Source organism: Dunckerocampus dactyliophorus, chromosome 2 (genome assembly GCF_027744805.1).
Source record: "Dunckerocampus dactyliophorus isolate RoL2022-P2 chromosome 2, RoL_Ddac_1.1, whole genome shotgun sequence".
NCBI classification, from domain to species: domain Eukaryota; kingdom Metazoa; phylum Chordata; class Actinopteri; order Syngnathiformes; family Syngnathidae; genus Dunckerocampus; species Dunckerocampus dactyliophorus.
In genome coordinates, this window is record NC_072820.1 from 31,034,729 (window position 1) to 31,047,500 (window position 12,772).

At 41.2% G+C, this 12,772-nt stretch overlaps 2 protein-coding genes across 4 annotated transcripts in view; one reads left to right on the forward strand and one right to left on the reverse strand.

Annotated features, from left to right (window-relative positions):
- polr3a (polymerase (RNA) III (DNA directed) polypeptide A) overlaps positions 1–12,772 on the reverse strand; it is a 46,736-nt gene that overhangs the window by 2,727 nt on the left and 31,237 nt on the right. The window contains exons 27-32 of one of the 3 annotated variants that reach the window (XM_054766845.1): positions 12,530–12,694; positions 11,736–11,900; positions 11,501–11,632; positions 10,654–10,786; positions 9,923–10,074; positions 1,670–6,058 (exon numbers count right to left, since the gene is read on the reverse strand). In XM_054766845.1, coding sequence (XP_054622820.1) covers positions 9,926–10,074; positions 10,654–10,786; positions 11,501–11,632; positions 11,736–11,900; positions 12,530–12,694 — 744 coding nt within the window. In that variant the 3' untranslated portion in view covers positions 1,670–6,058; positions 9,923–9,925. Of the gene's footprint in view, positions 1–1,669; positions 6,059–6,089; positions 10,075–10,653; positions 10,787–11,500; positions 11,633–11,735; positions 11,901–12,529; positions 12,695–12,772 lie in introns of those variants that run through there. The other 2 variants (XM_054766846.1, XM_054766844.1) reach the window with 2 other exon arrangements.
- On the forward strand, positions 345–8,825 carry qrfprb (pyroglutamylated RFamide peptide receptor b). The gene is made up of 6 exons (XM_054766850.1): positions 345–909; positions 3,840–3,998; positions 6,003–6,064; positions 6,375–6,610; positions 8,147–8,244; positions 8,314–8,825. Exons 1-6 carry the CDS (start codon positions 552–554, stop codon positions 8,688–8,690), a joined length of 1,290 nt encoding a protein of 429 aa, XP_054622825.1. The 5' UTR covers positions 345–551; the 3' UTR covers positions 8,691–8,825.

Below are 12,772 nucleotides of genomic sequence, written 5' to 3' on the forward strand. Positions count from 1 at the left end.
CCCCCCAGTTTAGATCTGATGTGTTTTCAAAGTGTTCCTTTACTTTTTTTTGAGCAGTGTATAAACAATTGCATTGGTGGAAGTTGTCAGCCAGCATTCGAGACGGACCATTAAAAAGTCATCTTCCAGAGGAGGCCCCACTCACAACACGGACTGAGCGCTGCAAATAGAAAAATGAGATTCACTTCCAAAACTCGATTTGCAACTAAAAGCTTTTTTGCTTGCAAATCCATTATTTATTTATTTTGCAAATCGTTTTTTGCAAGTCTTCTTCGTTTAATGGAAATCGTTTGTTTGATTGGACAAAAAGACACAAATTTCTCTCCAAACAGGTGACCCTAACGTTGTGGTGACTGCTGTGCAGCTTGACCATAACAGTCCTGATTGGTCTGCCATCAGGTTCAGCACACACACCAGCAGCAGCAGGAGGTTCCTCCAAGAAGGAGGAGGAGGAGCACACTTGCAGTCAGGCTCTCTGCGGTCTGGGAGGACTGAGGAGTGGTCTGGGTGCCACGTAATAGACGGCGGGTTCATGGAGATGTAAAGCGGCCATGGCGACGCCATCCGCGGACTCCTCGGGCAGGATCACCCCGGAGATGCTGCAGGAGGCGCTGCAGTACTACAACTTGAGCCGGCAGGACTTCATCAGCATCTACAACATCCAGCCTCTGGTCTATGTGCCCGAGCTGCCCCGCGGCGCCAAGACCACTTTCGTGCTCATGTACGCGCTCATCTTCGTGCTGGCGCTGGCGGGCAACAGCCTGGTCATCTACGTGGTGTTGAAGAAGAGAGCCGTGTACACCGCTACCGACATCTTCATCTGCTCGCTGGCCGTCAGCGACCTGCTCATCACCTTTTTCTGCGTACCTTTCACCCTGATGCAGAACATCTCATCCGAATGGTTCGGAGGTCTGTACCTCGACACTTTTACATTCATCCATCCATCCATCCATCCATCCATCCATCCATTTTCTATGCCGCTTCTCCTCATTAGGGTCGCGGGGGTATGCTGGAGCCTATCCCAGCTGACTTCGGGCGAGAGGCGGGGTACACCCTGGACTGGTCCATATGTATGTAATACATATGGATCCAAATGTGGAAACTTGCAAAAGTGGCTCGGCTTTGGGAGGTAGATGGTCCGAGACCAGCTCTACACCAAAATTTGTAAATGAAGGAACAAGCACGGGAAACCAGGGAAAAACAAAGTTTGAATTCAAATGTAAACTTTAAAAAATATATATATTTCAATTCTTGACCAAGATATGACAATAGTTTTATATAACATTTGTACTAACATGAAGTTCAAATTAAAGCCATACACACATTTTTAAATGATATAGTGTGTATATGTGTACTACACAGCATTTTTTAAAGTTTAGTTTTTAAACTTATATATTAATGCAATGTTTGAATGGTGCATTTTTTATATATAAATGGGAGCATTTGATGTTATAAGTAAAAGTAGAATATGTAAAAAATCTGTTTAGATTTTAGTTACATATTATTCCAAATAAATTGCATTACATTTTATAGAAATTATGTATACAACTATATACAATTTCTTTTAATTATTGCCCTGTGATCAGTAAAATGTTTTGATTATACTGTATAAAAATACGCTGTATAAACATATCAATGCAACAAAAAGCTCATTTCATATTGAAAAAAATATATACACATTTAAAAAAAATAATGAAACATATCTATATATATTTATCTCTCTCTCTCTCTCTATATATATAGATAGATAGATAGATATAGATATACACACACACACAAATACACTGGCCACTGGAAGTGTTGTGGGTGACGTTCCCTTTAGCAAGGCACTAAAGCATTTCTTTTCTTGGGAGAATGAACAGAATAAGAATTTCATTGCATAGTATAACTGCCTGTTTTACTATGCATATGACAATAAAACTCTTGAATCTGGAAGCATAATACAGTAGAATTTATTTCCAAAACAATGTGATGTGGCCTTGAGCAAGACAGCAAACCTCAGGTGTACAAACTGTATATTTCTCCTCCAGCATGAATAAGAGTAACAATCACCTAAACGACAGCTACAATATACGCTCATTAAGGCAAACAAAACCACACTCGGCGTGTGGAACCCACTCAGAAAGAATAACAAGTTTCAATTGGCATAATTACCATGGAACTGTTCCATAACTTCAACAACTAAAATAAAAGCTGCATCAATCTGCACATTCCTTACTTGAATGGCTGTTTGGTCATCGTTGGCATGCTTAGCGTAAATGAAACATCACCGGTAGGAGTCGGCCACATCATAAGAATAATCATAATAGAGGGAGCGTAGCCTTCAGAAAACAACATAGCATTGAGGTTAAAAACAGGAATGCTGTTCATGAGTGGTGGGTGCGTTCATGTAAATCCTGTCTATGTTGGCTACCGGTACTTGAATATTCTCAACGACTTTATGCTTTTCAAAGCAAAGACCTTCGAATAAAACTGCTATACAGATGAAAAAGACGTAGGCTGTACATAACACAAAAGCCTTATTTATGTTTGTACACCAACTGAGAATATTGTTAGTAATAAATAACCCTGGCAAATATCATTCAAGAGCTGCAGTGGGCCCATTAGTGCATTAATTGGAAGCAGCAACATAGCATACTGTAGTGTCCACACAGCCACCTAATGGAGGACTCAGTGAGGCTTTTCATTTTAGCAAATTCATGTGCAACATATGGAGACCTTAAAGCAAGGACGGCCAAACTTTTTACACCGAGGGAAGGCTGCGGGAGGTGGCACAACAGCATTATGCGGGTTGTATTCCAAGAACAACGCAAATGAATGATGACAAACCACAGCTAACCGCCTCTCACCGTTATGAAACACATTTTAAAGTCAATTTTACACATTAAGAAAGAATTACAGGCACACAATATTGTACTTACAAATCATGATGTCTTGGCTGGATATTGAACGAACTGATGTGAGACAGCGCCCTCTACTGGATTCATAACAACACTATTTTATCCCCGCATAAAACCACTTTCTAGTTACATTACAAAAAAAAAGCTGAAAATGGCCTATTATTAGTAAAAAAAACAACAAAAACAAAAGCATATTAAAGCAAATTGTACAGGTATGTATTCATGGCCTAAATAAAGTACTTTCAATCCTAAAAGTGTCTAAATGAACTAAAATACAAATACACGGCATTCAGAAGACGCATTCAAAGGCGTGATCATCTGTAGTATGTAGTCTATAGTAGGCACAATGATCCCTAACACGGGCCACTGTTGCAGTCATAACCCACACCAAGCTACGACTCAACTCTGAACCCCCGACATCACTCCCCAAACCCCCACTCACCTACCCTAGCACCAGAACATATTTACAGCAACACATTTGAGTCTTATTTTCTATTATGTCTACTATACTGGGTGACACCAGTGTAAACGTGACTATTGGGGTGTTACTTAATGTCTAGAGGGCTCTAATAATGTTAACAAATGTATTTAGAAGGTCAAACAGGTTTTGTATGCTCTAACTATGAAAATACTTCATTTATAAATAAGGAAGGCTACTTGGCGGAAATTCATCTAGCACAGTTGGGTGTGGAACCAATGAACTGCAATAACCGAGGGATTACTGAATTAACAAGTAGAGAAAAGACATTTTTTGAATGCAGAGCAAATGGCAAACCATGAGGCTGAATTATGCACCTGCGCCACACAATTCAGCCTTTAAGCAGTATATGCTAAGCTATCTGAGCACAACATCGACATTCTTATTGAACACCCCTGCTTAAAGCCTTAAAGAAGACTGCCTTAAACAAGCTACGGAACTAATGTTCTGTGTTGTGGTAGGGGTTCTAGTGTGCAAGACGGTTCCCTTCGTGCAGACCACGGCTGTGGTGACCGGCATCCTCACTATGACCTGCATCGCCATTGAGAGATACCAGGGCATCGTATTCCCATTACGAACGAGGCAACAGTCCACGTCCAAAAGAGCGTACAAGATGCTGGGTATTTACGTCTATATATGTTCTACTTCTCCATGTGATTTTTAAAATTGTTTTTAACGGGTCCTTTCAAGCTACTCTCACTGTACCAAAAATGTGAAAAAAGACTTGCCCGAAAGCACGTACATTAGGTTTACACCTCAGTCATTACAAAGAAAAGCATCGAAGATTCTAAATCGTCTTGAACAAAATATGCTACATTTGTATAAGACTACATTGTTTCCCATGTTTACCAAATACGTTAATTTACGACTAAATTGTCATCAACTTTGCCAAAAATGCCTTTTCTGATGACTACGTTGCCTCTGAAATTTACAAAAACATGTACATTACATTCATAGACCACGGAAAATCGTCTTCACTTTGAACAAAAACATGTAGATGAAGTTCTTAGTAGACTAATTTCTGTTCAACATTTGTCAAAGTCTCTAAATGTAACTAATTTGTTACAAAATGTCAAGTTAACTGCCTTCATTCACTTGCAAAAACGCGGACGTTAGGATTCGTACAAAATACACTTGTCTTCAGTTTGTTACAAAAACACGTACATCAGGATTGCTAAATGCTAAAAAAGGAAAGCGAAACACGAACATTAGATACATAGTTGTCTTCAAGATTTTCAAAAAGAGGTATGTTATGATCTTCAAAGACTCAACATTGCCTCAGATGTTGACAAAAACACATGTTAAAGGGATAGTTCGGATTTTTTAACATGAAGTTGTATGACATCCCCATCAGCAGTGTAGTGCATCAATAGTGACTTACCCCCCCACTTGGTCCCATTCAAGATTCAAGATTCAAGAGAGTTTTATTGTCATGTGCATGGTAAAACAGCAGTTCTGGTTTGTTGCTGCGGCCGCTTAAGAGTTTGGCTTCTCAAAACAACATGCGTTCAAAAGAGTAATCCATTTGCATCTCAAAAATGCCTCCTTGAAAAAAATCTGACCTCACAAATCGCTCGGCGTTACTTTCTCTCCGTTCGTATCAATGCGCGCTATTGCCTGTCCGTTTTTGTGTGTGCGATGGCGAGCGTCGCAGCCATCTTGTTTACGTACAGTATGTGTTCCACAGTGGATGAAGATGCGAGCGTCGCAGCCATCTTCATTACACACAACAATGGACAGGCGGGAGCGCGCATCGATACGGAGAGAAAGTAACACAGTGATTTGTGAGGTCTGATTTTTCGAGAAGGCATGTTTGAGATGCAAATGAACGCATATTGTTTCGAGAAGCCAAACTCTTCACTTAAATGCCCCCAGCAACTAACCGGAACTACGTTCCTCTTCACCAAAATCAGAGCAGAACTGGGCTCACGGGACCAAGTGGGGGGTAAGTCACTGAGGCACTACACTGCTGATCGGGATGTCAAAACAGGTCCGTTCATCGCGGTCAACGGCCATTGAGGACTGATTTTCTTAGGGATATTAGCTTTAGTTTAGGGCTAAATAGACAAAAACACGTATATTGGGTATAAATTGTCCTCATTGTTTTGGCTGTTTACGACTCTAAATTTCCTTCCAACGTTGACAAAAACATGTACACAAGGCGTGTTGAAGACTTCAGTTTACCAAAATGCCAATTTGGTTAGTCAAAGACTTTAAATTGTCTTCAAAGCTGACAAAAACACATGCGTTAGGTTCACTTGGGGCTAAGCTGTCTTTTATTTTTACAAAAATACATGTCGGCTTTGCAGAAGACTAGACTAGTCTTCATTATTTACAAAAACCTACATTGTGTTCATCCAAGACATACGTCGTTTTTCAAAAACGTCAAATAATCTAAACTGCTTTGAATGAGTACAAAAATAGGTACGTTTACAAATACGTTTCTGTGCCCTGACTATGAGCAGGATGAGCAGAGTAGAAGAAGAGTGGATGTTCTTCAAGTGTATTAATGGATGACGATGATGAACCTCTCTCACTGACACAGTGTGGAAAAAAGTTCCGCTTTTCCGCCACCTTGCAAAGTCCTCATATCACCGCACGCTGACTTTTCTGTGTTCTTGCAGGGCTTGTGTGGATGGCCTCAGTCATTGTGGGTTCTCCTATGCTCTTTGTGCAGCAGCTCAAGGTAGAAAACAAAAAAAGAGATTGAAAGAAATTGAAAGTTTAGTTGAAAATGGCGAGGTAGCTTTTCCTATTTTATCATTTGCTTTTCACGCACTCAGGGACATAGATTATTGTTATCACTGAGAAAAAGGGAGGTGCTCAGACTTCTGAAGGTTGGTTATGACAACTTGAATGCTACAAAAACAAACACACCTGACATTCCAGACTTGAATACCCACACAAATCGAATGTATGAGTATGTGACATTCATTTGTGACTACATCATTCTGCATTTGTGAGCGATTAAAGGGAAAAAAAATTCTGTCTCTCAGGTGAAGTACGACTTTGTGTACGACCACCACCATGTGTGCTGCCAGGAGATCTGGCGTTCGCTGGCTCACAGGCAGGCGTACACCACCTTCATCATGGTGGCGCTGTTCCTGCTGCCCCTGGCCACCATGCTCTTCCTCTATACCCGCATCGCCTTTGAGCTGTGGATCCGCAAGAGGGTGGGCGACTCGTCCGTGCTCAACAGCATGAACGACCGTGAGCTGGTCAAGATCTCCAGGTAGGACAATTTTGTACTGCATGGAGACTCCCCGAGAGCTTAGAAGGTTGGATCATAGCTCTGAGGAGGAACTGGATCTAGTTGGGATTGGATGTTCAGTTCCCAAAGCATGGTACTTGATGGTACAAATTAGGGCCAGAAAGGAACTTGGTAGCTTCTTCACATCCATCGAGTTAATACAAAAACCAGAAAGGAGATGGCCCAAAAACGTGACAGAATGCTAGGCTATAGCATGGAAGAAACCATTTGTAACTACTAAAAAGTGATGTTTCCTTCCTGAGCACGGAACTTGATAGAAATTAGATATAGTAAAAAAGTTGGTAGCTTCTTCATTCACATCCTTTTGTCCTTCAAATTTACTCAAAAATGAATAAGGAGATCGGCCAAAAACATGGCAGAAGGTTGGCTAAGGAAGATACCATTTGTAGCTTATAAAGATGGGATGTTCCCTTTCTGAGCATGGAACGCGATAGAAATTAAGAGACTGTAAGGAAATTGGTAACTTCTTCACATCCATCCAGTTTAAACAAAAACTAAAAAGGAGATCACCCAAAAACGTGACAGAATTTTGGCCAAGGAGGATTCTATTTGTAGCTAGTAAACAACGGGATGTTCCCTTCCTTGGCATGGAACTTGATAGAAATTTGGTATAGTAAAGAAGATGGTAGCTTTATCATTCGTATACTTTTTCCGTCGAGTTAACACAAAAAGTAAAAAGGAGATCGCCCAAAAACTCGTCACAAGGTTGGCCAAGGAAGATACCACTTGTAGTTAGTAAACAAAGGGCCCTTCCCTACATGATGGAACTTGATACAAGTTAGGGATTCTAAAGAAGTTGGTAGCTTCTACATTTGTGTTATTTCGTCCATCGAGTTTACGCAAAAAAACTAAAAGGGAGATTGCCAAAAAGCTTGGCAGCGAGTTAAGATACAAGCCATGGAAGATGCCATTTGTAGCTAGGAAACTGAGTATGCAACTTGATTACTCAAGGTGAAGCTAAGAAATGGGTTGCTAGTGACGCCACCAAAGACTTTGCCTTCTTTCGTACCTTTTTGTCTATTGAATTTACGAAAACAGTAAAAAAGAGATGTCCTGAAAACTTGAAGGTTGGGATATAGACCATGGAAGAACCCATCTGGATCTTGAGATGGGCTGGGATGGGAATATCATGATACAAATCATGGATATTCAGGGAGATGGTAGCTTGTGACCTCCACCAAGAAGCTTGTCTTCATTTGAGAAGTTCAAAAGTACCAAGGAAATTTCCTGAAGGCTTTGGGACACCAAGTTTATGGAGGTGTCAATCTGGATTTAGTCTGATTTAGTCTTTGTATCCTTCTGTGCATGCAGTTTACACAAAAACGATAGTTGAGATTACGCAAAAACCTGGTAGAAGGTTGGGAAGACCCTATTTGTATGTTCTCTAAGGGATGGAAGCATGGAATTTGTGTCACAAAAAGATATTTCCTTGAAGGCATCTCACATTGAACAGTTCTTGTCTTTGGAGATGTCAGGATGTTCTTTGTCATCTTTCAGGAAAAAGAAGCGAGCCGTCAAGATGATGATCACCATAGTCCTGCTCTTCACCATCTGCTGGGCGCCCTTCCACACCGTCCACATGCTCTTTGAATACTGTAAGTCTCATCTCATGCCTCAAGAACAATCATTGACTCTTTACGTCACGTCTTTTTCCCGTTCCCCAGATGACTTGGAGAACAAATATGACAGCGTGACGGTGAATATGATCATCGCAGTGGTTCAGGCCATCGGCTTCTTCAACAGCTTCAACAACCCCATCGTGTACACTTTCATGAACGAGAATTTCAAAAAGAGCTGTCTCTCTACGCTATCACAGTGCATGCGGCAGAACAGCCACACCGTGGCCGCCGCTCCTCCTTCACCCAAAGTGCAGTTCATCAAGCCGCAAACCAGAGAGGCCTTCCTGGAGCCACGCGAGAGGGCACAGCAGCACGCGGAGGACAAAGGTCAGTCGAGTTCGTCGTGTGGCGAGAGCTCTCTACTCGGTGAGAAGAGCTCCACCATTCAGACGGACCTCGCTGCCAACTCTCAGCCAAAATGAGGTCAAAGCCCAGCAAGATACTTTTTAATGACATTGGCTGTTGTACTTTTATGTGACATTGAAATGTGATAAAAGATGGTGTCTACTTTGTCATGATATTGATCTCATCTGTTATTTTGTGCGCAGATGCTTTTTAAACATCCTCAAATATACTTGATTTGATACTAGATTTGAAGGAGCAGCTATGAGAAGCATACGAAAGGATCAGAGAGCAGACGTAAACATTCTGCAAATGTTACTAGCGGCCCGTTGCACAAAACTAGGATAGGGGATTTAAGACGGGCTATCTTGGTTATCCTGGCTCAATTTATCTGTGATCTGGTTGCACAAAAGTGGGATAGTGGAAAGTGAGATATGTTCTGATTTAAGTTACCATGGATTTATTCTGTGGAGTTAGCCTGCTTCAGACCAGGCTAAGGTCCAGGACCATTTAATCTCCTCCCTGATCTCAGTCAGCAGTCACCATAAACGGAAACTAGGGATGCTTTGATCAGTGCTTTATGCTGCCGATACCGATCATCAATGAGTGAAATTGGCCGATACCGATACTGATCAAATGTACTATTGGCTACATCAGGGGTCACCAATATTTTTTCTTGTAAGAGCTACTTTTACAAAATGAAAATGGCCAAGAGCTAGTCATTTTTGTAACATTTATTTTCAGACCTTATTTCAACTCAAACACAACGAATATGCTTGTTTTACCAGAACATTAACAAAATGCTGGTATCCACAAATCACATTTTGTATTTCAGAATGCATTTCGTTCTAGTGTTCTCATATTATTAACTGAAAACCTGAATGAAAAGCAGGCGCCTCATGTGATCGTGGGGCGCACCACGTTGGTGACCCCTGGGCTATATGATATGAAAGGGGAACCATAAAATGTAGACAAAAGGCGTCTAAAAAAAACAAAAGGCATGTTATTAATTCACATGAATAGACTGTTTTTTTAATGTATGAAAAGAAAATGTTGAAATGCTAAAAACAATTAGGAACCTTGTCGTCTCTTTGCAAACTGAAGCAATGCACTGCGCTATTACAAGCATAACACTGCTAAGATAAATAAAGGGTTTAAACTGTATTGTAGTGCCAATCTGTTGATGGTAATTACATGCATGCTTATTAATGCACACAAGGACAAAAAAAGATGTTTCTTCATATAAATAATCAACAAAAGCTCTGATATGAACACATAATCAGGCACTCTGTAAACTTCCACTCCCACTCACTGTTTATGTGACGAGAGGTATGTGGAAGTCCGTGTGGTCAAACAGGAGCGTCCTTTTCGGCGGGCACAGATCCCTGCTGGCCTTATGCAGGAGTTTAAAGAGCCCCGTGCCAATGTTCATTGGGATGCCCATGATGATGCACTCTGATACGCCTGCAACACACAAGCATAAAAACAATAACAACAACAGTAGCAGCAGCGATACACGAGGGATATTATAATAGCAGCCCACAGGCAACATCAGGCCTGAGTGACATCACCAGCCTGCCAACATTTCTGCAAGATTCCTAAAACGCCTGTCACATATAGGATCTTTGACTTGCATTTTTGTTCCTTTAAAATAGCAGTATCTCCATCATATAGAGGATGTTGGACTCCAGTTAATGTAGTATGTTCTCAAAACCAGCAGAGCGCTCCGGTCATTTAGAGGATTTTTGACGAGTGATTTGCATTAGGTCCTAAAATACAGCAGTGCTTCTGTCATAATATAGATCTCTGACTAGAATTTTTGCAGCAGGTTCTAAAAATACCAGAGCACTCCTGTCATATAGGGGATCTTTGACTGGAATTTTTACAGTAGGTTCTTAACAATATCACAGCCAAGACCTTTGATTTTGACTAGCATTTTTGTTTTCAGTCCTGAAAAACAGCAGTGTCCCTGTCATATAAAGCATCTTCGGCTTGAGTATCTTCACAGATTTCCAGTTCAATTTTGTGAGTTAATTAATTTACCACAGACGGAGTCCTTCTGCCCGAAGTAGGCGGCATCAAAGAGGTGGTCAGCTGTTTTCTCAAAGGACGCCAGCATGAGGACGCTCTCCTTCATTTTAGCCAAGCCAAACCTAGTAATTCCGAGTATCTCCCCCTTTAAAGGGACAGAAGGAGAGTCAATTTAAAAGCCTTTAAAAGTGGTGCTTTTAAAAGGGGTGTGGAAAAAGTGTTGGCCCCCTTCCTGATTTCTTTTTTTTTGCATGTTTGTAACACTTAAATGTTTGAGGTCAAACAAATGTAAATATTAGTCAATGACAACACAACTGAACACAAAATGCAGCTTAACTGACGCAAGTGAGGCCTGCAGTTCTTTGGATATTGTTTTGGCATCTTTTGTGACCTCTTGGATAAACCGTCCCAGCGCCCTTGGGGTCATTTTGGTTGGTCGGCCACTCCTGGGAAGGTTCACCAGTGTTGCATGTTTTCGCCATTTGTGGATAATGGCTCTCACTGTGGTTCGCTGGAGTCCTAAAGCTTTACAAATGGCTTTATAACCTTTTCTGGACTGATAAATCTCAATTAATTTTCAATTAATCTCAGTGAAGTTATGTTTTAGCATTATGTCTCTTATTAATAAAAAGTTTCATCTAAAACCTGCATTTTGTGTTCAGTTGTGTTGTCATCGATTCATGTTTAAATATGTTTGATGATCTGAAAGATTTAAGGAGGTGACAAACATGCAAAAAAATTTAAAAATCAGGAAGTAAGCAACCACTTTCACACCACTGAGTGTGAGTGTGTTTGTGTGTGTGTGTGTGTGTGTGTGCGCGCGCGCGCATACATATATACATATAATGTTTCCAGCTACCTTATAGGACATGAGGTCGGCTAGAAGCATGACATGGCGCCGGTCGATGCTCATGCCGTGGTTGATCATGGTGTACTGGATCTCATTGATGATGGTGGACCTGGCAGCCTCAATGCCTAGAGTCTTCTCCACCTGCACGAAATCCACACCAAAGCCACAGCGTGTCTTTTTTTTTAACCAGACAGTACGACACGGCCCCGCCTCCTTTTGTATAGAAGCTGCAACGTGCTCACACCTCGTACGTGTTGTTGGACGTGGTCCTGCTTCCGTTGACGCCGTGGGTGGCCATGACGGCGCGCATGTTATCACCCTCCACCAGCAGCTTGTACTTGTTCTTGCTGCTCTGCTCGTCAATGTGGATGACGGCACGGGCGACCTCGGGGACTCCTTGAACCACCACCTTTCAGTCAAAGTTGTAACGTCCCACAAAAGTAGTGTTTAGACTAAATTACCAAGAACTGTTATCTCCTGGTATTGCTTAAAAGGGAACCAAACCATTATATTGTAATTATTGTCTTGTATTGCAAATTTACAGCCATTTTAAGGTTCCACATAAGTTGCATTTAGACCAAATTACAAGGAATTATTATCTCCGTGTTTTTTTTTTTAAAGGAATCAAATTATTCATTGCTAGCGTGATGTATTTGTTAGGTTGTAACGTCCCACAAAAGTTGCATTTAGACCAAAATTACCAGGAACTTTTAGCTCCTCGTGGCTTTTTTCCCCAAAACATTTTATTGTTGGCGTTACCAGCCTCATGTAATTTAACAGATATTTTTAAAGTTGTAAGCTCCTACAAAGTTGTATTTCGGCCAAAATTACCAGGAACTTTTATCTCCTCTGCTCAGAGGAGGACAGAGGACTCAGAGGACACTTTCTACCATTCAATTTAATGGAGCATTTGACACGATTTTTCAATGTGTATTTCAAAATGGTAATTATGGTTAAATGGTGTGCTAACTAGGACTGAACATAGTGTTGCATTTTATTAAATAGCATATATTATTGTTTAAGCACCAGTGTTCTCACCTTGGGTAGCTCCTCCTTCAGTGACTGCAGCACGTAGTACATGGAGCTCTTGTTGTTTTCCCGTGGTGACACACACACCACGGCCTCGCCATGCACTGCCACGTCGCCTGGTTTCACTCGCAGCTTGGACATGCAGATGGAATAGCGCACCGTCTCTGCGTTCACCTGGGAGACGGAAACATTTAACCCTGAAGAAGACCTTTAAATATCCTCACTCATTTGTGCCCTAATGATAAAAATATT

Excerpts from the sequence above, each read along its gene's own strand:
- qrfprb (XM_054766850.1), top strand. The coding sequence starts at position 552 with ATGGCGACGCCATCCGCGGACTCCTCGGGCAGGATCACCCCGGAGATG. Across the intron at positions 3,999-6,002 it reads AAGAGCGTACAAGATGCTGG|GGCTTGTGTGGATGGCCTCA; the intron begins GTATTTACGTCT and ends GTGTTCTTGCAG. Across the intron at positions 6,065-6,374 it reads TCTTTGTGCAGCAGCTCAAG|GTGAAGTACGACTTTGTGTA; the intron begins GTAGAAAACAAA and ends TCTGTCTCTCAG.